Genomic DNA, 27851 nt, shown 5'->3' with positions numbered 1-27851 from the left:
CATGCCTGGGTTGTGGGCTCGATCCCCAGTCGGGGGCGTGCAGGGGGCAGCCGATCAATGACTCCTTCATCACTGATGTTTCTCTCTCTCTCTCTCCCTTCCTCTCTCTGAAATCAATAAAGATATATTTAAAAAAAAATAACAATTATGACTTACATTTATGATTTTACCTAGTGAATAGCAGCCAAAATTAAACAGAAACAGGTAAATACTAGATAGAAAACTCAGAGTTTCCAATCAACTACAAGTGAAAAAATATATATGATTTTAATCATTTAAACAATAAGTAGGAGAACTCAGGAAAAAGACCTTGACTACACCCTCCAATATCAGCCTGTCCTGCCTGACCCACCCAGCCTCATGATGCCATATGGAACTCCTTCTTCTCCCAAAGCACCAGATATTTCAGTCCTTGGGATCCTAAGTCATACTCCTCTCAGCCTAGCACACATTGCCCTGTCCCATCTTCCACCATATTCCCATCTTAAGAATGCCTGGCACATAAAAAAATAACTGAGTGATATATGAATGAATGTACTGTCTCAGTTAATGTTAGCAATTTTCAAAATGCAAAATTACAATTAAATGTACCTGGTAAAGTCATTTTTAATTGAAAATTTAGAAAGTAAACTCCTATTACAAAACTCATCACATAAAAATGAAGTGAAACTCATTCCATTAAGACAGTAATATCCTGATACCAAGACAGAGACACCACAAGAAAACAACAGACTAGCATCCCTTATATATAAAGACAGAAATCCTCAAGAAACTAACAGCAACCCAAACACAATAACATATAAAAAATATTATATACCATGAACAAGTAGAATTTATTCCCGGAATGCAGGGCTGGTTTAACATATCAAAACCAACCAACCAATCAATGTAATATACCGTATCAAAAGAATGAGGCATATGGGGGGGAGGCACAGGACACACATGATCATCTCAATAGATGAAAAAGATATTTGCGCCCCAGCTGGGTAGCTAATTGGCTAGACTATCATCCTGATACACCAAGATTGCAGGTTCAATCTCTGGTCAGGGCACATAAAAGAAAGCAACCAATGAATACATAAATAAGTGGAACAACAAATTGATGCTCCTCTTTCTCTCATCAATAAATAAAAAAAAAAAAAAAATTCTAAAAACAGCCCCGGCCAGGTAGTCCAGTTGGTTAGAGCATCGTCCTTATACGCCAAGGTTGCAGGTTTGATCCCCACTCCGGGCACATACAAGAATCAACCAATGAATGCATAAATAAGTGGAACAACAAACTGATCTCTCTCTCTCTCTCTCTCCCCTCTCTCCCTTCTTCTGTCTCTCTAAAATAAATATATAAATTTTTTTTTAAAAAGAAAAGACATCTGACAAAACCTAATACCTTTCCATGGTAAAAAACATTCAACAATCTGATAAAGGGCACATAGTAAAAACGCACAGACAAAATCATACTTAATGGTGAAAAACTGAATGTGTTCCCCCTAGGATCAATAATAATAGAAGGATGTCGACTTTCACTATTCAACATCATACTGAAGTTCTAGGCAGGAAAAGTAGACAAGAAACAGAAATAAAACATTAGGATTAAAAAGAAAAAACTAAAACTATATTTGCAGATGTCATGATCTTGTATATAGAAAACCCTAAAAATTAAAAAATAATAAAAATAAATGAGGTCAGCAAGATTACAAGATCAATATACAAAAACCCACTACATTTTATATACTAACATGAACCAACCAAAAACAAGTGGCTTAGTTGCTTGAGCATCATCCCATGCACCAGAAGGTTGCTGGTTCGATTCCTGGTCAGGGCACATGCCTAGGGTTCAGGTCTGATGCTCAGTAAGGAAGCAGTAGGCAGCCGATCAATATTTCTCTCACGTCAATGTCTCTCTCGCTCTCGCTCTCTCACACACACACTCTCCCACTCCCTTCCTCTCTCTGAAATCAATAAAGGCAATAAAATAAAAACTTACTACAAAGCTACATCCATCAAAATGTGAGGCGCTACCCTAGCCAGTTTGCTCAGTGGTTAGAGCGTAAGCCCTCAGACTGAAGGGCCTCAGGTTCCATTCAGGTCAAGGACACATACCTCGATTGCAGGCTTAATCCCTGGCCCCAGCTGAGGCACAGGTGGGGGGAAGCAACCAGTCGATGTGTCTCTCTCTCTCTCTCTCTCTCTTCCACTCTGTCTGAAAAGCAATGGAAAAAAATAGCCTTGGGTGAGGATTAAAAAACATTTTTTTTAAAGCAGATATATGAATCCAGCTGTTTTAAAAAAAAAAAAAAAGTATAGCACTAGCATAAGGATAGAATCAATGGAAAAACAGAAATGAGAGTCTAGAAATAAATCCATACATACAAGTAGTCCCCCCCATCTACAGTTTCACTCTTTGGTTTCAGTTATCTGCTGTAAACCATGGTCTGAAAATACTAAATGGAAAATTCCAGACATAAACAATGTATGTTTTACTTTATTTTATTTTATTTTTATTGTTTGTTTATTTAACCCTCACCCGGGGATTTTTTTTCCATTTATTTTCAGAGAGAGTGGGAGAGAGGGTTGAGGAGAAGGAGAGACAGAAATAGAGAGATGGAGACATGGATGTGAGAGACATATAGATTGGTTGCCTCCCACCCCCACCCCCACCAAGGCTGGGGAACAAACCTGCAACCCAGGTACGTGCACCTGACCGGGAATAAACCCACAACTTTTCGGTGTGTGGGCCAATGTTCCAACCACTGAGCCATACCAACCAGGGCTGAAATATGCTGGGGGGTTTTTTTGCATGTTTTTATTGATTTCAGAGAGAGGAAGGGAGAGGGAGAGAGAGATAGAAACATCAATGATGAGAGAGAATAGAGAGAATCATTGATCGTCTGCCTCCTGCACACACCCCTGCTGGGGATCGAGCCCACAACCTGCACATGTGCCCTGACTGGGAATCAAACAGCGATCTCCTGGATCATAGGCTGATGTTCAAACGCTAAGCCACGCCGGATAGGGCCTGATATATGTTTTAAATTGTGTACCATTCTGAGTAGTGTGATGAAAGCTTGAACCATCCTGTTTCGGCCCTCCCAGAACATGAAATCATCCCTTTGTCCAGCATATCTACACTGTACACCCTACCTACCCGTTAGTGACTTGGTAGTCATCTACGTTATATCGGTTATGGGAAAGAGAAAGAGAGGCAGGTCACATTCACATAACTTTTATGACAGTGCACTGTTATAATTATTCTATTTTATTATTAGTTATTGTTGTTAATTTACAAATTAAACTTTATCATGTGTGCCCATCCAGTGTGGCTCAGCGGTTGAGCACTGACTTATGATCCAGATCGCAGTTCAATTCCCAGTCAGGGCACATGCCAGGTTTTGGCCTCAATCCCCAGTGGGGGGGGGTGCAGAAGGCAGCCAATCAATGACACTCTCAATACTGATGTTTCTCTTTCTCTCCCCCTCTCCCTTCCTCTCTCTGAAGTCAATAAAGATATATTTTAAAAAAACACCAGAAACTTTATCATTTGTATGTATAAGAAAAAATACAGTATGTATAGAGTTTGGTACTATCCAATGTTTCAGGCATCCACTGTGGTCTTGCAATGTATCCCCTAAGGATAATGGAGGACTACTGTATTTTCATCAATGATGCCAAGACCATTCAATAAGGAAAGAATAGTCTTTTCAACAAAAGGTGTCAGGACAACTAGATCCACACACATAATAAGTTGGGCCCCTACCTCACACCACACAAAAATTCAAAATGGATCAAAGACCAAAATGTAAGAGAGCTAAAAACGTAACTTTTAGGAAAAAGGATAGGAGTAAATCTTCCTGATCTTGGATGAGGCAATGGTTTCTTGGATAGAGTAACAAAAACACAAGCAAAGGGGAAAAAAACAGATTAACTGGACTTCATTAAAATTAAAAACCTTTGTGCTTCAAGAAAATGAAAAAGCCCTCCATCCAGTGTGGCACAGTTGGTCCCATGCCCCAAGAGATCACCAATTCAATTCCTGGTCAGGGCACAATTCCAGGTTGTGGGCTCAATTCCCAGTAGGGGGCATGTAAGAGGCAGCAGATCAATGTTTTTATCTCTCTCCCTCTCTCTCTCTAAAATCAATAAAAACATATTTAATTTAAAAAACAGAAAATGATAAAACCCCACAGGAGAAAATATTTGCAAATCATAGCTGATAAAGGAATTACATCCTTATATCCAGAATACATGAGAAACTACTATAACTCAACAATAAAAAGTAACCCAATTTTTTGTGTTAATCCTCAGCAGAGGATATTTTTTCCACTGATTTTTAAAGAGAGTAGAAGAGGGAGGCGGGGAAGAGAGAGAGGGAAAGGAACATCGATGTGAGAGCAACAGATATGGGAGAGATACACAGGTTGGTTGCCTCCCACATGCACCCCATCAGGGGCCAGGGAATACATCTGCAACCCAGGTATGTGCCATGCCCTTGATGGGGAATTGAACCTGAGACCTTCGGTGTACGGGCTGACACTCTAACCACTGAGCCACACAAGTCAGGGAAAAAGTAACCCAATTTTTTATTTTTTTATTTTTATTTTTAAATATATCTTTATTGATTTCAGGGAGAGGAAGGGAGAGGGAGAGAGAGATAGAAACATCAATGATGAGAGAGTCATTGATCAGCTGCCTCGAGCCCACAACCCAGGCATGTGCCCTGACCAGGAATCGAACCCCGATCGCCTGGATCCTAGGTCGACGCTCAACCACTGAGCCACGCCCAGCTGGGCAATAACCCAATTTTTTAAAATAGGCCAAGGATTTACATAGAATCTCCAAAGAAGCTGTAGAAATGGTCAATAAGCACATGAAAGGATGGGTGTTTGACATCATTAGTCATCAGGGTAATGTAAATCAAAACCACAATGAGATACAGGTACACTTAATACTCTAATAGAGCCCTGGCCAGGATGAGTTGTGCTTTTTAAGAGGGTGAATTTTCCAATATGTGAGTTATACATTGATTTTTTTAAATGTTGTTACTAGGCTTTTTAAATTTGTAATTATGTAAGTAATATATATTCAAAGTTGAAATACTAAAGAACTTCTTATGTAAAATGATATAAATGTACGATGTTAGTTTGATTTTTAAAAGTCCATGCTTTAAAACAAAAAATAACTTAGAAAACAACAAAAAAAGAGAGAGAAGCCCTGCCAGGTGTGGCTCAGCGGTTGACCCAGGATCCAGAAGATCGTGGTTCGATTCCCAGTCAGGGCACATGCCTAGACTGCTGGCTTGATCCCCAATCGGGGGCCTGCAGGAGGCAGCTTATCAATGTCTCTCTTATCATTGATGTTTCTACCTCTCCCCCTCTCTCTCTGAAATCAATAAAGATTTTTTTTTTTTAAAAAAGGAAAAAGTATAGAACATCCAAACTCTAGGTTATTTATTTACCAAACAAATGCTCAATATTCCTTTCCCCCTTAGATCAAGAAGTATCTTCATTAAGAACCCCCTCTGAATCTCAAAGAGAGATTGATACACCCATGTTCATATCAGCATTACTGACAATAGCCAAAAGGTGTCCACTGACTAATGAACAGATAAAGAAAACGTGGTACTACTTACAATGGGATATCTTTAAAAAAGGAAGAAAATTCTAACACATGCTACAACACAAGTAAGCTCTCTGAGGACATTACACTAAAAAAGCCAGTCACAAAAAGATAAATACTATATGATTCCACTTATATGAAACACTGAAATTCAGAGGCAGAAAGTAGAATGGTGGTTGTCAGGGGCTACGTAGAGGGGGAAGTAGGAAGTTGTTTAATAGGTAGTTTCAGTTTTGCAAAATGGGAAGAGTTCTAGAGAACAGTTGCACAAAAATGTGAACATTCTGAACATTATTGAACTGCACAGTTACAATTGGTTAGAAGAGTAAATTATATGCTGTATTTTACCACAACTAAAAATAACAAATAACAAAAGAATCCCCACTAAAACAGGCACATTCATGCATTGCTAACTGGGGAATTTGGCAATATCTTTCAATATTACAAACATTTTTAAAAATATGTTTTTATTGATTCCAGAGAGAGGAACGGAGGGAGAGAGAGAAACATCAATAATGGGTCACTGATCGGCTGCCTTCTATACACCCACTACTGAGGATCAAGCCCACAACCCAGGCATGTGCCCTGACCGGGAATCGAACCATGACCTCCTTCCTGGTTCACAGATCAACATTCAACCACTGACCAACCACTAAGCCACACCGGGTGTGCACAAAAATTTTTTTTTTTTTTAATGTATCTTTATTGATTTCAGAAAGAGGAAGGGACAGGGAGAGATAGAAACATCAATGATGAGAGAGTTGTCATTGATTGGCTGCCTCCGGCACACCCCCAACTGGAGATCGAGCCCACAACCAGGGCATGAGCCCTGACTGAGAATCGAACTGTGATTTTCTGGATCCTAGGTCAATGCCCAACTACCAAGCCATACCCGGCCAGGCACAAACAAACATTTTTAACTTTGATCCACACTTCCAGTTCTGGAGATTTACCCTATAGTTGTATTTGCATACATTCAAAACTGCTTATATAGTGCTCGCTTCAGCAGCACGTATACTAAAATTTGAAAGATTCAAAGAAGATTAGTATGGCCCCTGCAGAAGGATGACATGTAAATTCGTAAAGCATTACATATTTTAAAAAAAAACACCAATTCCAGCTGGAATGGCTTAATAGTTGAGCATTGACCCAAGAACCAGGAGATCACTCGTGTTGCAAGATCGATTCCCAGTAGGCGGTGTGCTGGAGGCAGCCCATCAATGATTCTCTCTCATCACTGATGTTTCTATCTCTTTCTCCCTCTCTCTTCCTCTCTCTGAAATCATTAAAAACATACTAAAAAAAATAAAAATAAAAATGTGGGAGGCGGCCACAGAAACTGAAGATGTTAACTGAGCAGATATGATACAAGGGTACTTCGCTGGTTACTTTTTAATATTTTTTAATCACATACCTATTCAAAAATTCAATTTGAAAAAATAAGGCAATTAATTCAGCTTAAAAGTGAAAGTAGCCCTGGCCCAGTGTGGCTCAGTTGGTTGAGCATCATCCCGTGCACCAAGAAGTCACCAGTTTGATTCCTGGTCAGGGCATATATGCAGAATGTAGGTTCAATCCCTGGTCAGGGTTCATTTGGGAGGCAGCCAATATGTTTCTCTCTTGCATCAATGTTTCTCTCTCTCTCTCTAAAAAAATCAATAAAAATTTTTTAAAACTAAGTTAAAGTACATCATAACTGTCTATTTTATATCCTTAAGCTTTCTCCTCTAATTAAACATCATTTCTTGTTGAGTGGGTATGGTAATCAGGCCCCTAGATGACCCCCAATGATTCCTACCTCATGGTTATGTGTGCCTTGTGTATTCCCCCTACACTGCATCCCCTTGTATCTTCATGCTTGGTCTCTTCTCATCTCTTGAATCACTCACTCTGGAGGAAGCTAGCAATGTACGCTATACCCTATACTGTAAGCAGCCCTATGCACAGGTTCACATGGCAAGGAACTGAGGCCGCCTACAAACAGCCAGCAGCCATATGAGTGAGCCATCTTGGACAGGGATCCTACAGCCTTCAAAAGACAGTAGCCCTGGCAACATCTCGCTTGCAATCTCATTAGAGACTCTGAGTCAGAACCACCCAGCTAAGCCACTCCCTGATTCCTAATCCTCTGTGACATAAATGTTTACTGTTTTAAGCTGCAAAATTTGAAGGTCATTTGTTAGGCAGAATAGATAATAAACTAAAAAATTAACTAAAATAAAAAACAGATCGAGAATATTTATATCCAATGAGATAAAAGGTTAATAGCTATAAAATATTAAAATCAAACAGATTTTGTGGTAGTATTATATATCCACTTAATAAAAACTTAAAGCATCAATGCTATAAAAATTGACTTTACTTTTATCAAAGTGTGGCAAATGCTAGACTCATAAACTATTTAGACCTGTGCAAAATGGTACAATCTTTTGGAATGCCATGCAGAAGTGGATACATCAAGAGGCGCAAAAAATTTGCCCTGGCTGGGTGGCTCAGTTACTTGGAGTATCGACCCTTTTTTCTTTCTTTTTTTTTTAATATATCTTTATTAATTTCAAAGAGAGGAAGGGAGAGAGGAGATAGAAAGATCAATGGAGAGTCATTAATCGGCTAAAGCCCGCAACCCGGGCATGCGCCCTGGCCGGGAATCGAACCCTGATCTCCTAGATCCTAGGTCGACGCTTAACCACTGAGCCACGCCCAGCCGGGTTGGAGTATCAGCCCTTATACCAATAGGTTGCAGGTTCAATTCCCAGTCAGGGTACATGCCTAGACTGTGGGTTCGTTCCCTGGTTAGGGCAAGTACGGGAGGCAACCGATCAATGTTTCTCTCTCACATCGCTGTTTCCCTCTCACTCTAAAAATCAATGAAAATATATCCTCAGGTGAACATTAAAAACAAAGAGAAACACAAAAAATTTAATCCATTACCCTAATTCCACTATTAGTTATCCTTAGGAAATAATTCCACAGACATTAATCAGTAAGGTACCTATCAAGATTTCACTTGTAACTCTAATATCTACTCCATTAAAGAGCTAATTTCAGTAGTTTCATTACCTGCAATACTATTAACACTTATGCCCCAAAGCTCTATTATGTTAAAAAAGCACTTTATTATTAAGTTTTACTTATTTGTTGATTTTAGAGAGAGGAAGGGAGAGAGAAAAACATGGACTCGCTGTTCCACCCACCCATGCACTCTCTGGTTGCCTCTTGTATGTGCCCTAACCAGAGATCAAACCCGCAATCTTGGTGCATCCAGAGGATGCTCCAACCAGCTGAGCTACATGGCCAGGGCTAAAAAAATACTTTAAATGAAAACTTTATTACTTCTCAACAACTGCTCTGTAATTATTTACATCATGGTATGGTGGAAATACTGTTTTTTGGCATAATAATAATTATAAAAATAGATTCAATACACTGTCAATTGAATCAACTGCAATGTTAAAAGGTATGCCTTTGAATGTAAAATTATGAAGACAATTAGCATGACATTAATAATGTCTGTTATTTTAACTGGTTATAGTTATAACTTGCACATCACCTACTTTCACCAGAGATCCCCCGGAAGCTCCAATTACAGCATCAAAAGAAATTAGAAATGACAAGGGGAATACACCCTCATAACTTACAAAGAAAGGCTATCTTTCAGACTCTTCCTGGTATATAAAGGGATATCATATAGCCAGTAATTATTTTTAATTTAATCCAAAATGGACTGTATCCTCCCAGCAATCCTTAAAAGAATATCATGGTATTTTATATAAGGTCATTGGAGATACAGAATTTTAGAAGCCTTAATAAAGAAATTTCACCTAATACAGGCAACAAACACTAAAATCTGTTCTAATTTATTAAGGGGAAACCACAAGTATGTATGATTTTATTGCTTCCCTAATAAGTTATCTCAAAGTAGAATTAATTTTTAAAAATTATTGTTTGTATACAGCTATTATAAAGAATGTAGATCATCGAGAATATATATAGGGTGTCCCAAAAAATTGCATACACACATTAATAGCTGATAGCTCAATTTTGAAAATGAAATGGATTTTAATAAACACTGCCTCTATAATTACTCAACATGTGTGTATACATTTCTTGGGACATCCTATATAAAGCACTCTCAAAACTCAACAGTTTAAAAAACCAAACAATCCAATTAGAAAATGGGCAAAATATTTGAATATATTTCATCAAAGAGGACACATAGATAGCGAATAAGCACGCAAAAAGATGTTCAAATCATTACCTATCAGGGAAATAAAAATGAAAGTGATGAGGACTGCCCTAGCTGGTTTAACTCAGTGGTTAGAGCATCAGCCTTCTGACTGAAGGGTCCCAGGTTCAATTCTGACCAAGGGCACATACCTCAGTTGCAGGGTCAATCCCCAGCCCTGGTCAGGGCACATGCACGAGGCAACCAACTGATGTCTCTGTCTCACACTGATGTTTTTTTCTCTCTCTCTTCCACTTGCTCTGAAAAGCAATGGAAAAAATATCCTCCATTGAGGATTAAAAAAAAAAAAGATGAGGACCTGGCCAGTGTTGCTCAATGGCTAGAGCATTGGTCCCGCAAACTGAAAGGTCTCAGGTTTGATTCCCAGTCAAGGGCACGTATGTGGGTTGCAGGTTCGATCCTGGCCCCAATTCGGGTGTGTGTGGGAGGCAACCAATGAATGTCTCTGTCTCTCACATCGATGTTTCTCTCCCTCCACCTTTCTCTCTCTCTCTCTAAAGCCAATAAAAACATATCCTCAGGTGAGGAGTCAAAAAAAAAAAAAAAAAATAACGACATATCATTACATAACTATCAAAATGGCCAAAATAAATAGTGACAACACCAAATGATAGTGAGGGTACAGAGAAACTAGATCACTCATACACTGCTAGTTGTACATGGCACTCACTGTGGAAGTCAGCTTGATAGTTTCTCATAAGACTAAACATTACCATACAATTCAGCAATTGTACCATTGGGCATTTATCGTAGAGAAATGAAAACTCATGTTCACACACAAAAACCTATACATGAATGTTCATAGCATTTTCACTTCTAACATCCAAAAACTAGAATAAGCTCAGATGTCTTTCAACAAGTGAATAAACAAACTGTGGTGTGTAAACACAATGGGGTACTATTTAGTAATAGTAAAAAATGAATAAAACATAGATATACTCAACAACTTGGATGAATCTCCAGAGAATTATACCAAGTAAAAAAAAAAATCCCAAAAGGCTACATACTATATGATTCCATTAACATAACATTTTAGAAATGACAAAATTTTAGCCCTGGCTGGAGCTCAGTTGGTTAGAACATCGTTCTGATATGCCAAGGTTGAGGGGTTGAGGGTTCAATCCCAGGTCAGGGCACATACAAGAATCAACCAATGAATACATAGGTAAGGGGAACAAATCAATGTCTCTTTCCCCCCACCCCTCTTTCATTCTCTTAAAAAAAAGAAAGAAAAATAACAAAATTTTAGATTAATACTTGAAAAAGGTTGGAGGAGGAGCAACCAGAAGGGAGATGGGTATGGTATAAAAGGGCCACAGGAGAGATCCTCATGGTGTTGGAACCATTCAGCATCTTGACTGTGGTGATGTGTATAGGAACCTATACAGGTGATAAATATGTAGAGAACTTAATACACACACACACAAATGAGTACAAATAAAACTTGGGACATCTGGAATCTGTCCTTATAGAAATACAGAATTTTCGCCCGGCCAGGCGTGGCTCAGCGGTTAAGCATCGACCTAGGATCCAGGCGATCAGGGTTCAATTCCTGGTCAGGGCACATGCCCGGGTTGCGGGCTAGGCAGATCAATGACTCTCTCATCATTGATGTTTCTATCTCTCCCTCTCCTTTCCTCTCTCTGAAATCAATAAAGATATATTTAAAAAAGAAAAAAGAAATACAGAATTTTCTTTCTTTTTTTTAAAATATGTTTTTATTGATTTTTAGAGAGAGAGAGAAAACATCGCTATGAGAAAGAAACATCAACTGGCTACCTCCTGTTAGACTGGGGGGGCAGGGGATTAAGCCCACAACCTAGGCATGTGCCGTGACTGGGAACTGAACCGGTGACCTCTTGGCGCATGGGACAACACTCAACCAACTGAGCGACAATGGCCAGGGCAGACTTTTCTTTTGAAAACAAAAAGTATGAAAAACAAACAGTGAGAAAGCCTGAGTAAGATTGGTGAACTATATTAACACCAAATCAATATCCTGGCTGAGATATTAGATGTTTTAGCAAAATGTCACCCTTGCAAAAGCAGGTAACATTTACAAGAGATCTCTCCATATTCTTTTTTTTGTTAATCCTCACCTGAGGATACTTTTTTCCACTAATTTTTTAGAGAGTGGAGAGGGAGGGAAGGAGAGGAAGAGAGAAACTTTCCATGTAACAGAGACACAGCGATTGGTTGCCTCCCACAAGCACCCGGAGTGGATCGAACATGCAACCTAGGTACGTGCCCTTGACCAGCAATCAAACCCACAACCTTTCTGTTCAAGGGCAGCGCTCTAACCACTGAACCACATTGGCCAGGGATATATTCCATTTTTAAGTCTAACTTTCTTTTACCGTGAATATTTATTACTTTTCTAACTAAAAAGATTCATAATGATTTCCTCAAAAGGCTACATATGTATCATTTTTAAAAGTTTCAGAAACCATTCTACAATGAAAACCACACCCTGAAAACCAGAAGGTGAAAATGAAACATTTATATCCATGACAAAAGACAAGCGACAAAAAGCAACAACGTAATAAAAAGCAACAAGGTAATAAAGTTACACCACTTAATAGTTGGGGTACAAAGAGATACTGATCCTATTGCACAAATTAAATTCTCCTGATTACCAAACAAAAATGGATCAAATTCCTGATTATTAAACAAAAATAGAAACTGTCAACAGTAGTATATGTCCTTATCAATTAAGCAAGAAAAGAGTTTTGGAAGAATAGAGACAAAAGCAAAAGTATAAAGATATGTTTCTCAAAATTCACAGCTAACCCTTTCAAATTGCATTTGACTCTTGGCATGTAATAGGCATCACTTTCTGAGCACTACTTCAGAACTAGGTGCTTCAAATAAATTGTCTTTTGCACCCTCTCAAACAACCCTGCAAGTAAGATAGTAGCTCTAACATAGAGATGAGTAACTGGGCCTCAGAAAGATTAAAAGGACTTCTCCAACTAAACAGGTAGTACAATACACACTCAGAGATTGGTCCAACATAAAGCCATGATTTAATATCCTTAATTAGGGGATTGAAAGTAAGAAGGAAGAGAAAAATGACTGCTTGAGAGATGTTAGGAAGTTCAAATTCAAAGGCCTTAGAAACTGAGTATACAAGGAGATGAAGGCAAAAAAATCTCTTAAATTTTAAAATTTGGTACATTGAGGACAAGAAATGAGATTCCACTCATCACCTTCCTAAAATTTACTCCCCTCTCCAACTTGTATTTCTGTAATAGCACCATTCATTCTTTTACTCAATAAATATGAGTAATACAAAGAAGGCACCATGCTACACAGTTAAGATGCAAAGATGAATCAAACCAGGAAGATAAAGGCATGAGCGAAGGGACAGTGAACAGTAGGGCACCACTAACAATTCAGTTTGGCTTAACCCAGGATGCCCTGGGTATAGCATGAGATTTGGAATGGTCAGGATGAGGGGCCCTATCAAAGAGGACACTGAATTTGGGCTTTATTTGGTAGGCAAATGGGAGAGAGTAAAGCACCAAAGATAAATCTTTAACCAGAGACTTAGTATTTCTCATTTCAGAGGTCAAAGGTGACTATGTATAAGAAAAATAGATTGGAAAGAAAACTATATGAAGACCAGTGATAAAGACCTCCTAGTAGAATGAGAATGAAGAAATGAAAAGACTGCCCAACCAGGCGTGGCTCAGTGGTTGAGTGTCAACCTAGGATCCGGGCGATCGGGGTTCGATTCCCAGTCAGGGCACATGCCTGGGTTGCGGGCTCAATAAATGACTCTCTCATTATTGATGTTTCTATCTCTCTCTCTCCCTCTCCTTTCCTCTCTCTGAAATCAATAAAGGTATATTTAAAAAAAAAAAAAAAGAAAGAAATGAAAAGACTGAAGGAGTATGTATAATTTAGAAATAACATAAAAATTCAACTCTATAGACTGGCACACAAGGCCTATCTTTATAATTTATCTCCTGACAACCCCATTCCTCCCAGATTCCTATCACATAATTTCGTTTCTTTGTTTAGTACGTTTTTATTGATTTGAGAGAGAGAGGAAGGGAGAGGGACAGAGAGACTGAAACATTGATGAGAGAGACACATCATCGATCGGCTGTCTCCTGCACACCCTCTACTGGTTATCGAGCCCGAAACCTGGGCATGTGCCCTGACTAGGAATTGAACCGGTGACCTCTTGGTTCATGAATCAACACTCAACCACTTAGCAACACCAGCTGGGCTCAAATAATTTCTTGACACTTGCCTATGCTATTCCATTACACATGGGCATGTCTCTGTTCATATTATATATAACCCCTGTGAAGTTCTTCCTGATTACTCCAGGCATATCTCTGCCACACACCCACAGTACTGCATCTATAACACCTATAAGACCACTAAGTATTCTGTATTGTCATTGTTTACACTTGTCTTCCCCACACAGTCAAGTTCCTTAAAAACACAGACTAAGTCTTTCCTTTCTTTTATACTAGCAATGGCTAGCAACGAGGAGGCACTCAAATGTGTTTTGACCATTTAAATAAATGACTCCAAGGTTTCCAGCCTTGAAATGAAGAGGAGGAGGATGCCATCATTAAATTGAAAGACACATTTGGCAATAAAAAAGCTTGGTTGGTAATTAGATTTCTTGGTCTGAAGCTCAGAAGTCAAGTTGATAGTTTTCACAGCAGAATAACAGTAAAGTGAATCAATGAAAGTGGATAATACTGCAGAGAATTAAGGAAAGAGGATGAGAGCAAGCAGGTAAAAAAAACTGTTTAAAGGGATGGTGGTGAAAATGCTGCAAATCTAATAAGATAAATATGGAAGTATCATTTGTAACTTACAAAGAACAGCTTCAGTAGAGTGGAGGATACAGAAGCCAAACACGAGGGCTTTAAGGAAAGGTAAAGTACACAGCTCTTCCAAGAAATGCACCAGTAACATGGAAAGATAATTGAAGGGTTACAGGACAGAAGGTGTCATCCTGTTTTTAGGCAGAAAAAGTGATGCAGTGGAGAGCTAGAGAACGAAGATCCCAGAGGGAAAGAAAAAAGAGTAATGAATAGCCCAGCTGGCGTGGCTCAGCAGTTGAACATCTACCTATGATCCAGGAGATCGCAGTTCGATTCCCAGTCAGGGCACAAGCCCTGGTTGCGGGCTCAAGTCCCAGTAGGGGGCGCGCAGGAGGCAGCAGAGCAATGACTCTCTCTCACCATTGGTGTTTCTCTCTCCCCCTCGCTTCCTCTGTCTGAAATCAATAAAAATATATTTTTTTAAAAAAAAGAGTAATAAATAAAATAAGGTCCTCCAGCAAGGACAGTCAGAGAGCAGAACCTAAGAGGTGTGAAGAAAGGATCAATTTTCTTCTCAGAAACCAAGGGAGGAAGCAGAGAATTGCTGGAATGAAGAACGAACCCCTGAGGAATCTTTTATTTGGCTCAGGCACCAACATGACAAGCCTTGGACATCATCTACACCCATCCCTCTCCCTCATTCTTCAAATCCAGGCTCCACTTTTCCACAATCCAGGCAACCCCAAAAGGGATGTCAATTTCACTCTTTGAAATAATCTTAACGGGGCAGTGCCCTTGGCACTCCTGATCTGTCTCTTGCTTCAACAGTGTTTGGATAGAACAGATCCAGAGAAGCCCCCCCTTCTCCCAGCCTCCAACCACCCTCCAATGTCTTTTCCAGTTACCACCTTCGGAACCACCTCAGTTGTCGTCAGCCTCTGAGACCAGTCAACACTGGGTTTGTTTCTTTTTTTAAAAAAAATGTATCTTTATTGATTTCAGAGAGAGGGAGAGAGAAAGATAGAAACATCAATGATGAGAGAGTAATTGATTGGCTGCCTCCTGCACGCCCTCCACTGGGGAACGAGCCCGCAACCCAGGCATGTGCCCTGACCGGGAATCAAACCGCGATCTCCTGGATCCTAGGTTGATGCTCAACTGCTGAGCCACGCCAGCCCAACACTGTCTTTTGACCGTAACTCCCTATTGCTGCGCAACCACGAGCTCCCAAATTTGTCAGAATTACGCCACCAAGGTGGAGGCTGCCATCAACCGCCTGGCCAACCTGCATTTGCAGGCCTCCTATACCTACCTCTCTCTGGGCTTCTATTTGGAACATGACGATAATGCTCAGGAGGACATCAGCCACTTCTTCTGAGAGTTGGCGGAGAAGTGTGAGGGCACTGAGCATCTCTTAAAGATGCAAAACCAGTGAGGTGGTCGCATTATCTTCCAGGACATGCTGAAGCCTTCCCAGAGTGACTGGGGCAAAACCCAGGACCTCATGGAAGCCACTATGGCCTTGGAGAGGAACCTGAACCAGCCTTTTTGGATTTGCACACCATATGTTCTACCCACGCAGACCCTCATCTCTGTGACTTCCTGGAGAACCATTTCCTGGATGAGGAGGTGAAACTCATCAAGATGGGGAACCACCTGAGTCACTCCTCAGGCTGGCCAGCCCCTAGGCTGGGCTGTGCGAGTATCTCTTCGAAAGGCTCACCCTCAAGCAAAACCAGGGGCCTTTGGAACCCAGAGGCCATTGAGGGGCCCCTCTGCATTCCCCTGAGTCTGGCTTTTACCTGAGCCTCTCCCCCAAATCCCTAGCCATTCTTTTAACCACCCTGGAGCCCTCTCCCATGAACTGGACCAAATGGAAACAATAAAGCTTTTTACAGAAAAAAAAGAGAGTCTTACTGGATTTACGCTTTCTTTCTACTGCTGACTCCGCTCAAGTTTTAAGTTTTAATTACTACTGCGGCCCTGGCTGAGCAGCCCAGTTGGTTGGAGCTCCATCCCAACACGCCAAGATTGTAGGTTCAATCCCCGGTCAGGGCACACGCAAGAATCAATCAGTGAATGCATGAATAAATGGAAAAACAGATTGACCCCTGTCTGTCTATATCTCTCTCCCCTTTCCTCTCCTCTCTAAAAATCAATCAGTAAATTTTTTTAAATTACTATCGCAACAGACTCCTACATCCTAATCTTGCCTCTACTCTCCCCCAGCCAAAGTTTCCCAAACACAGATTTCGTATCACTTCTTAACTAAAATCCTTAGCTGGCTCCCAGTTCCTATCACATTAATATCAAATGCCACGGTTTGAATTTCTATGCCCTATTACCTGACTACCCCCAACCTACCCAACCAATATCCAGCAAGCACCTTCTAAAAATACTATGTTTATTTAATTCTCCACATCCAAAGTACTCTCTTAAACCAAACCCAACCAAGAGCAGATGAAGCCAATTCAAGTTCCATTTCTTCCTTAAAGCCTTGACTGCTCTAGATTTCATATCTCTACACTCATCTTCCTTAACCACTTAAACATCAATAGCACAGACTTAATACAGGGACTGGTTTGTGATTATTTTCTATATCCCCAAGACTGGGACTGGGCAAATATTGTTAAAACACCAAAATACCTATTTTTATTTTTTTATATGTATTTTTAATTGATTTTAGAGAGAGGAAGGGAGATGAAATAGAAACATCAATGAAGAAAGAGAATCAATGATCAGCTGCCTCCTGCACACCCCCTACCAGGGATCGAGACCAAAACCCAGGCATGTTCCTGACTGGGAATTGAACCGTGATCTCTAGTTCATGAGTCGGTACCCAACCACTGAGCCATGCTGGCTGGGCAAAACACCAAAATACCTATTTTTAATTTTTTTTTTTAATCCTCACTAGAGGATATTTTTCCATTGCTTTTCTTTTTTCTTTTAATATATCTTTATTGATTTCAGAGAGGAAGGGAGAGGGAGAGAGAGAGAGAAACATCAATGATGAGTCATTGATCGGCTGCCTCCTGCATGCCCCCGACTGGGGATCAAACTGGCAACCCGGGCATGTGCCCTGACCAGGAATTGAACCCAGATCACCTGGATCCTAAGTTGACACTCAACCGCTGAGTCACGCCCGGCTGGGCTTTCCATTGCTTTTCAGGGAGAGTGGAAGGGGGAGAGAGAAACGTCATTGTGAGAGAAACACATCGATTGGTTGCCTCCCGCTCACACACCGACCTGGGCCAGGGATTGAGCCTGCAATTGAGGTATGTGCCCTTGGCCTCAACTGAACCTGGGACCCTTTAGTTCATGGGCTGACACTCTAACCACTCAGCCAAACCGGCTCAGGTTGCTGTGTTTCTTTAAGTCAATGTAAATAATAAAGAAGAGCCCTGGCCAGGTAGCTCAACTGGTTACTGTGTCATCCTGATACGCCAAGGTTTCTGGTTCAATCCCCAGTCCAGGCACATACAGGGAATCAACCAATGAATGCATAATAAATAAGTAGAAGAAATCGATGTTTCTCTCTTTCTATTTCTCCCTCTCTCTCTCCCCCTTCCTCTCTCTAAAACAATTTAAAAATAATAATAATAACAATATTAATAATAATATAATAAAGAACAACTTTGCCCTGGCCAGTGTGGCTTAGTTGGTTGAAGAATTGTCCTATACACTGGAAGGTTGTGGGTTCAATTCCTGGTCAGAGCACATACCTAGGTTGCAGGTTCTATCCCCAGTCTGCAGGCCTGTCAGGAGGCAACCAATCGATATTTCTCTCTCACATCCATGTTTTCTCTCTCTCTCCACCCTCCTCTCTGTAAAGTCGATTTAAAAAAAAGTACTACTCCAATTACAGGCAAGGAAAAGATGATCTAGATCAACCAGTAAACAAGTGACAAGTGACAAGGATAACAGTACAGGAGGTTCAAAAGAGTGTTGAGCCCCTGCCAGTGGCTCAGTTAATTGGAGCGTCATACCATACACCAAAAAGGTTGCAGGTTTGAGTCCCAGTCAGGGCACATACCTAGGTTGCAGGTTCTTCCCCCAGTCAGGCACTTAAGGAAGGCAACCAATCAATGTTTCTCTCACATCGCTGCTGCTCTCTCTCTCCCCTCCTCTCTCTAAAACCAATAAAACATATCCTCTGGTGAGAACTTAAAAAAATAAATAAAAGAATGTTATGAGTATCTAAGGATTAAGAAATGCTACTGAATGACAAAATGGAAGATAAAACAAGACTGGAAAAATAGTAATTTTTTAAAAAATTGATTTTAGAGAGAGGAAGGGAGGAGGAGGGGAGACAGAGAGAGAAAAGGAGGGAGAGGGAAAGGAAGAGGGAAACATCCATCGGTTGCCTCCCACATGCACCCCAACCGGGGATTGAACCCTCAACCTGGGTACGTGCCCTGACCAGGAATCGGACCCACAACCCTCTGATGTATGGGACAACTCTCCAACCAACTGCACCACAGCAGCTAGGGCAGTAATTCTTGAAGCTGGGTGAGGAGTACATAGGCATTTCTACTATTCTCTTCTTTGGTATATGCTTGAAATTTTCCACAGTAAACACTTTTAAAAAGAGAACCCCACTAAAACTGATTAAGTCCTTAAATTTTTTTAAAAAAATATATCTTTACTGATTTGAGAGGAAGGGAGAGGGAGAGAGATAAAAATATCAATGATGAGAGAGTCACCTCCTTCACACCCTCGACTGGGGATCAAGCCCACAACATGGGCATGTGCCCTGACTGGGAATCGAACCGTGATCTCCTGGATCCTAGGTTGATGCTCAACCGCTGAACCACGCCCAGCTGGGCCTTAAATATTTTTATAAGAATTTATTTTCCTTATGATCATGATGAGAAAGTGAAGAAAATTAAAGTACGTATGTCATCTCCTTAATGTACAATTTCTCTGGACAAAACTTTTTAAAATCTTTTGATTCTCCCCTTGTAACAAATAGTTGTCATCATAACTAAAATTTTGGTAAAGATTTAAAAACTTATTTTTACAGTTCTGAATTTTACTTTTCAATATGAAATCCTAAATAATCCTTTTTCTCCCTGTTTACTTATAAGATGTTAGTCCCCACTATAAGTGGATTCATTTTTAGTGGTCCTCTTCTTTCGACAGAGGATCACCAGTACATGTCCATCAGACCATCCTGGAACTATCTACATCCTAAGAACTTTGAGGATCCCCAAATTCATGAATACCGTCATAGTATAAAATATCGAAGCAAAGAGTAGAAGACAAACAACTTCGTCTAGTGAGAAAACCAGAAGTTACTTCAGGTCCAGGCAGGTATCAGAGACCTTCAAAAGTCACTAAAGAAAGCCAAGAGTACTCAGATAATTCTATGGCTTCAAGGGTTTCAGTATTGTCTCTGATAACCTCAAGTGCCTTGTAGGTTAACCTATGTCTTCTATGACATCGCTTTTTTACTAAAAGGCTATGAAGACCCAATGAGACAATAGAGACCAAAGCACTTAATAAACTAAAGTACTGCCTGTTTAAACTTGGAGGTCTGGAGATCAATCTTCCTTCAAGATTTTATCCAAGCTTTGGCCAGGTAACTCAGTTGGTTAAGGAATTGTGCCAATATGCCAAGGTTGCAGGTTCAATCCCCAGTCAGGGCACATACAAGAATCAACCAATGACTGCATGAATAAGTGGAACAACAAATCAATGGTTCTCCCTTTCTCTCTCTCAAATCAATCAATAAATAAAATGTTTTAAAAGATTTTATTCTTTTCCTACAATGTACAAAGCTGCTTATGTACAAAGTACATGTATACTGGCAGGAATCAGAAGATAGCAACCCAATTAAATATAAAAGCACCAGGTCAGGATTATTAACTATAATGACATTTATGACAGGAGGCAAGCAGTCTGCTTATAGTTAGATATACAAAACAACAGACAATATGATCTTGAATTATGTGTCTTTATCTAATTCAGGCAGGGTTTACAGTCCTAATAACTACTATTACTTTTGCCAAGAGAATCTTATTCTATCACAATATTACAGTCAGAATTAAAGACAAACAGCATTTGCTAAGAATTCTCAAAAATTTCCAGCCCTGAGTAAGAGTAATACAGAGTAAGTATTACACAGTAATACAGAGTAAGTGCCCCATACTGGCTGCATCAATGAATCAACTGTGAATAGTCTGAATACATTATACCTTTCCTAAGCTGTATTGTTCAACTAAATTTGCATTGAGACTGACTTCACTTTTTTAAATCCTCAGTTAAAAAATATCAAAGTTGAAAATCAAAGCAACAGATTTCAAACACAATCCTGAATCAAATAAATTAAACCCCTGGCCGGGTAGCTCACTTGGTCAGCTCCTCATCCAGATATACCAAGCTAGGGGTTCAATCCCCCGGTCAGGGCACATTAAAAAAATCAACCAATGAATGCATAAACAAGTGAAACAACAAAATGATGTTTCTCTCCCTCCCGCCCTCTAAAATAATTTTTTTAAAAAATAAAAAATTAAGCCTTAGAGCAATTCAGATTTTTCTGCCTGAAAAAATTTTCCTACGTTTATGCAAGTTTGCAAACTTCCATTTTAGATGAGTAACACACTGTCTATAGGCTCCAATATTTTCAATTGTTTTTAATAGAACCAATGCTCCACTGGTATCTCTTAATGAGAACCAACAATGAGATTTCTACTTCTATTTGTACACTTCTAGAGAAAAATCTATCTCCACCGTTAGATCTAGGGTCTTATGTAAATACAATTGCAAAACTATATGCAAGGTGTGGCAAAAGTAGGTTTACAGCTGCTCGTATAGAAAGTAATAATAACAATACAAGAATAAACTGTTTCTTGTACTCACAACTGTAAACCTACTTTTGCCCCACTCTGTATGTATTTGTGTGTGTGTGTGTGTCTATATATATATATATATATATACAATAAATGTCAATGTGAACCCAAGAAAAAGGATTTGTCTGAGCTGCCAATAGGCTGCCAACACAGCCTATAGACTCTAAAAAATATCTAGGACAATACAGACTCAAGATAACTACCAAAACAAAAATTTTACATCTGTAAGTGCCAAGTTAAGAAACCAAGAAGTACAAAAGCATATTTAAGATATGAATCAATAAAAACAAAAGCGACACACCCACCTTCTCCTTTTCTAACTTTAAAGAACAGCAGGGCTACACGGTAAACTGAATTACTTAATGCACTCAAAACAATCACCACATGCCGTAAAATTTCAGTTACATCCTGACATAGTATGTTAGAGACATTTGTTAGGGGGAAAATTTGACTGATGTCTAAAAAGTCCGACTCATCTTAGCTACCTTTAATTTGTGCACAAAATGCACTTCAGCCTGCAACAAGAGTACCCCTTCAACTAAGAAAATAAGCCATGCCCTATGGGGAAACAGGACTCCAGGTAATTAATTGGTTCACCTGTAACTCACAATGCCAGCAAGCCAAAGTACTTAAAAAAAAACCCTAAACAAATGTATACCTCCATATTGATAAAGTAAATCTAAACTAAATCAAATGCCCTTGAAAGTTTAACTCTTAATCAGCCCTCAAAGAAGAGTTAATTGGAAAACTCTAAAGAACCAAACTCATACAATATAAATTTAAAAATCAAAGTAAAATTTCCCCAAAAAGCTTATCATTAGCAATTGCCTTTGAGCTGTGAATTGATAAGCAACCAAAAACCAATTAGTTATGTTTCCATTTAAGTTGCCTGTATATATACATTAATGTATATATTTAAGTTGTACCAAAACTGCTTACAAATGGCAATTCCTGGGAAGTAGATGATGATGAAGTTCCAGGTAATTCTAGCATGTTTCCTAATGTACTGGTACTGGAGTCTGGATCATCCTGAAAAGATAAATTTATTGAGTTTAATTGCTCTTCTATGGTAATGTTTGTATCTCCTAGTGAAAAGGGGGCTGGGAGAAGGGCTGCTTTTTCATTGCTGCCGTCCACTTCATTTCTTTGCTTATTTTTCTGTGTTTCAGTTTGAGGAGCTAATGGCAAGAATGGCGATTTGACTGCACCGTGTCTACTCTCTGGTGTGCTGTCTTGTTCATTTCCCATGGCCACGTCTACACCATTCTCTGATTTAGGCTCATAATTGCAGGTGGCATTGGTCTGAGTTTCCTCAAAGATTTCCTCTATACTCTCATCCTCTGTGACTGGCTGTTCTGGGTCCATTTCAGAATCTACATCTGCATCGTCCACACAAGTAAAATTCTCAAAGTGCAAAAAGCCATTCTTGACAGTCTTTGTTACTTTTACCTGGAGTTCAGGGGAGTTATTACAAGAGAGTTCCTGTTTCATAGCAAGTGCTGTTGGACCACCAGGACTCAAGGAAGTGCAAACAATTGGCGACTGAGCTCTTGAATCACTTTTTTCAGGGTCTTGAAAGGATTCTGATCCATCAGCAGACCCATTTAAATACTCTACATTGATCATGGAGGCCAAATCCTGTAGTCTCCGCAGTGGAATGTAACAAGATGGAGAATCTTGTCCATAAGCATTTTGGGATGTTCCACTGGCAGTCGACAACTGCATAGTACACCCATTAAGTGGCTCAGAAAAATTGGATTGACCATTACCGAAAGGGCTGTCCTTGTCTTCAGGGGCATCTAAATTGACTGGATTGGAAAAGGGCAGCAGGCAATTTCTTCTAGGTAGTTCACAGGTCTGATCCATCCTGCGCCAGCATCAACCTGGAATCCAAAAACAGAGCAATTAATCTGAGTTAAAAGGTCATTTGACTTATCTTCAAAATGGCAGCCACTTCTCAAGGCCTAGTGGCCTCGATGTCTTTCAGATGCACTTCCATGGGCAGAAAAGTTCTCCAGCTGACGACGGAAAAATGGCCTCGGTGAGCCTCCATAAACTCCATCTTTCTGGAGCTGGGCAGATCTTGCCACATGGAAACAGCCCGTCCCTTTTTCCTGCACTGCAGACTGGTGGACAGTAGGGTTGAACTACGATTAAAATCCCTTTGGCAGTAGAAATACCCAAATCACAAATAGGAATCGTCTTCCCCCTCCCTCGCTGAGGATATAGCGACGGGATTTCCCGAAAGGAGGGGAATGTGGGGTTCGAGAGGGGGGTTCCAGACGCTGCACAAAAAGGTTACCCTCCCTCCTTCCAGGCTCCCTCGGCTCAGTGGTCACAATAGCGCTGCTCCCTGCGCCCAGCCGGCGCCGGAGCCTTTGCAGCGGCCGTACCCAGGTCGCAGGCCAGTCGGCCGAAGGGGGTGCACCCCGAAGCTCGCCTTCCTGACTACAGGCCAGCTCGATCCACAGCTGCAGGTCCCAGAGGCTGGGACACTGCAGGGGTCGAAACGGAGGCAGCCGGTGAAGCCAAGTCAGGGCAGCAGCAGCTGCTGCTATAGCTTGACAAACATGGCTGCTGCCGACGCCGCCGCCGCCTGCCCGGGCCGCGCTCCTTCCCGCAGCCGCGGTAGCACCTCCCGGCCAAGCCGATCGCCCTCATCAATATTCAGCAGCAAGCAAAGTTTATTGCGGGAGGGCAGCGGGCCCCGTGCCCCCCAGCCGGCTACCTGAGGGGCGGCAGAGGCTGAGGTGCGCGCGAGAGGCCGGCGGGACACGGGCCGTGCCGGGAGGAAGTTCGCGGCAGCCCGGCCGGCTAGGCCTGAGCCCGGCTGGTAGTGATGGAGGGGGAGGGGGCCCGAGGCTGCAACGCAGCCGGCCACCAACCCCGCGCCGCGCCCGGCCCTCCCCCGCGCCCCTCACCTCACCCTCACCACCACCACCACCACCACCACCACCACCACCACCACCACCAGCACCACCATCTTCCCCGCCCGGCCGCCTCCTCCCTCCTCGCGCCAGCCCGCCGCCCACCCCAATGTACTAGTTACCGTGCCCCGTGCCCCCTCCCGGGCCGGCTGGGGGGAGGGGGTGACCCTCATTACACTGGGGCGCGAGGGGAGCGGTGGGGAGAGAGCGGAGCCGCTCGCCGCACCCCCCTCCCCCCCCGCGTCTCTCTTCAGGGGAGAAGGCAGCGAGCGCGACCTGCCCCGGCCTAGTCTGCCGCCGCGGCCACCTCCTCCTCCTCCTCCTCCTCCTCCTCCTCCTCCACCACCACCTCCTCCTCCTCCTCCTCCTCCTCCTCACACCCCCACCGCGCGCGCCCCCGTGGCGGCGCGTGCGACCGAGCGCCTCGCGCCCGCCCGCGTGCGGCTGGGGCCCCGAGTGCGCGCGCACCCCTGCCCCCACCGCGCGCGCGCCCCCTTGCCTCACTCTTCGGGGTTCAGGGCGGGTGAAGTCGGGCTCACGAGCGTGCCGTCCAATCAGAGGAGCCGCCGCTGCCGCCCCCTCCCCTCCCCCTGCGCGACCGCTCGCAGCCCAGGCCTACGGGCGGGCCGGGCTGCCCGGGCGGGGCCTGAGGCGGGCTCCCCAGGAGCCTCGCGCGCCTCCTGGGAGAGTCAGGGCCTACGGGCGTCGTGGGTGGTACTCCGGTCCCCTCACCTACCTCGGGGCGCTGAGCTGGCCCCAGACTGCACACAGCTCCAACACCCGACCCGTCTCGAGTCCCAACCCCGGCGGTACCTGGCCCGACTGAGGCCTGTCTGACCGCCCCGCCAGCCCTACTCGGGCCCGCGTCAGTCCCGGCCTCCATCTTAGGTTATAGCCCGGGCTCCCCATCCACTGGGCACCTGCCTTCAGCCCGCTCGGCTCGGCCCGAGGCCAAGGCACCCCCCCCCTCCCACCGCGGGGCTCACCTGGGGGCTGGGGCTGGGGTCTTCGAGGCCTCAGGCCCCGAGCAGGCGCGGCCGCAGGTGAACCCCGTGCCCGGCCGCACCCCAAACCCACACCACCACCACAGACCAAGCTGAGCAGGAAACAAAATGGAGTCAGCAGCTCGGGTCTGCCTCCCCGAGCCAAGCCCGTGCAGCCCCAGGGCTCCCTTCTGCCGCAGGCCCGACGCCCAGGAGGCAGGGGGCTGGCTCGTCCCGGGCGCCGCGAGCAGCTGCCGTAGAGCTACGCAGACAGGCCGGGGACTCGGCCCTGCGGGCCCCACGGCTCCTCGCCCACCACCCCTTCCCTTCCCCCTCCCCCCCTATTCCTCTCCCTCCCCCTGCCCGGCCTTGAGGGGTGAGCGGCTACCGGGAGCCGGGTCGGGTCGGGTTACCCGCCTGGGCACTGCCCGCCCTGCCGTGGCCTCGGCTGGGAGGTACGGCCGAGCGACCCCCGCGCTGAGCCCACCCCTCGCACCCGAGCGGGGAGCAGCCTGACAGCGCGCCCGCACCTCGCGGTGCGGCCCCCGCCCAGTGAGGCCGAGTCCCCGGTTCGGGCACTGCCGGGACGAAGTTCCCTCGCCACCCCCGGGCCCAGGGGTCCTCGCTGCCTCGGGCGGGGCGAGGGGAGCGCTGGGGGAGGGGTCCGCTAATCCCTGCACCGCCTCCCGCGCCTAGCCTGGGTCTCGGCCTGGCACCGGGACTCCGGCCGCGGGCGCGGGCAGGCGTCGGTCGGTGCGGGCGCGCGGGACAGGGGGTGTGGATGCGGGCCCGGGGCCGGAGGGGCCGCGCCTCGCACCGCGGGCGCTGCAGTTCTCTGCACCCAGGCAGATGGCCCTCTCGTGCCACTTGAGCCGGGCGCAGACCGCCTGCTCCTCAGCCTGGCTCCCCGAGGAGCGCTCGCCTTGCCCCTTGGGGCCGGGCACCGGGACCCCGGTGGAACTGCGCTGGAAGGTGGACCGCCGGGCTGGCCCCGACAAGTCCGCTGACCTGATCCCCGTTTTGGGGCGCTCTGGACCTCGAGGCCTGCACCCGGCGCTCGCCGCCCCGCTGCAACGGCCAAGGGCGGCCACGGTGCGTTCGGCCATCCAAGAAAGCACAAGGGCGGGTCGGGGAACTCAAGCCTAGGTTGACCTCTCGACTCCAGCTCCCCAGGTCCTTCCCCCAGCCCGGTCTGACCCCCTAGGCTTGTTCTCCAGCAAAAAGCTCACCTCGGGAACTAGCTGGTCCCTAGAGTGCTAAGTGCATCCTCACTGTTTAGAAAGAACCACAATCAGCCACCGTAAAAAATTCCACCTCCTCCAGAAAGCCTTCAGTGATTCGGGTTAACTCCAACTAAAAAGCTGAGAGCACCGCCCTCGACAGCCACGTGACTACCATTTCTCCCGGACTTAGTAAACATACATAATTATTGTATGTGGAGCCCTTACCCACAGCCCTTCCCTTAACTCAGAGCCCGCCTGGGAAAGCCCTTTTGGTGTTGTCCGGCACAGCATCTGCTGTGGAGCTCTCTCAACTCCATCCTTCAGCCTTCCCAATCTTCACCGGACCAGGCTTGGAACTCAGGGTGCCCCTAGCCTCCTGCTCTCCATAGCCCTCTGTCCAGCGGTGAAGATGCAGGCCCTTCCAAGACTGCAAGCAGGCTTTCTCAAAGGAAAGGTGTTCCCTGGAACCAGAGCGGTGAGGGGCACACTGTTCCCCCAGGGTGCCTCCTTCTGTTGAAGACAGTGAAGTACCCTGAAGGTTCCTATGTGCAAAGGCAGGTTGGCAGCGTTCTGTGCTAGGACCAGCCAGAGAACACCTGGGTCTACGCCCCAGGGTCCAGCTCTCAGGATCCACCAGACTTTTGTTCTGCTAAGGAGTTACATCCACTAACCTCTTCTGGGCACTTCAGTGGAGAAGCTCTGACTGGTTCCTTCTTCACACCTAATAATCTGAGTAAATCATTTCTGACTGACAATTGCCCACTACCAATTGCCCCAATTCATCAAGATTCCTCTCAGCCCTTCACTTTCTCATGGACCATCCTGAGAGCCTAGGAGCTGCCACTGTATGTCCTTGAACCAGTCATTTAACAGCCCCAAACTTCAGTTTCCTCACACGTGGCAGGTAAGGTAAGGTACAGACTATGCACTTAATGAATGCTTCATTTAGCAACCATTTCCTGCATTCCAGGCAGTATGCTGGGTACTGGGGAAATAAAGGATGAGATGCCTGCCTCAGGAAGCCCCAGGTCTCAGAAAAAGTTAAGTTAAATAAAGTTGTTAAGGTGTGAAGAGGGGCTGGGACAATGGTGTCAGAGCTAACCTCTGGACATCACTGCCCTATAGAAACCCCTCATTCCAACTTTCCAGTCCCCATGGAAGAGGAGTTGGGGCTATAGAGGGACAGGCAGATGGGGATGAACAGGTTACTGATGA

At 43.8% G+C, this 27851-nt stretch overlaps 1 protein-coding gene and 1 non-coding gene across 7 annotated transcripts in view; one reads left to right on the top strand and one right to left on the bottom strand.

Annotated features, from left to right (window-relative positions):
• The window catches only part of NSD1 (nuclear receptor binding SET domain protein 1), a 153331-nt gene extending 127726 nt beyond the window's left edge, over positions 1 to 25605 (bottom strand). Inside the window, exons 1-2 of one of the 6 annotated variants that reach the window (XM_016203271.2) lie at positions 25417 to 25605; positions 22443 to 23386 (exon numbers count right to left, since the gene is read on the bottom strand). In XM_016203271.2, the coding sequence (XP_016058757.2) occupies positions 22443 to 23369 (927 nt within the window). In that variant the 5' untranslated portion in view covers positions 23370 to 23386; positions 25417 to 25605. Of the gene's footprint in view, positions 1 to 22442; positions 23860 to 23896; positions 24097 to 24552; positions 24660 to 25416 lie in introns of those variants that run through there. The other 5 variants (XM_016203267.2, XM_087816440.1, XM_016203270.2 and 2 more) reach the window with 5 other exon arrangements.
• On the top strand, positions 6607 to 6713 carry LOC148093234 (U6 spliceosomal RNA). Its single transcript, XR_015714504.1, has one exon. It is a non-coding gene; the product is annotated as a U6 spliceosomal RNA (small nuclear RNA).
• Positions 25606 to 27851: the final 2246 nt, after the last annotated feature.

Source organism: Miniopterus natalensis, chromosome 4 (assembly GCF_054644295.1).
Source record: "Miniopterus natalensis isolate mMinNat1 chromosome 4, mMinNat1.hap1, whole genome shotgun sequence".
Taxonomy (NCBI): Eukaryota; Metazoa; Chordata; class Mammalia; order Chiroptera; family Miniopteridae; genus Miniopterus; species Miniopterus natalensis.
The sequence above is the reverse complement of the archived record's forward strand: the minus strand, read 5'-3'. Positions and strand labels throughout refer to the sequence as shown.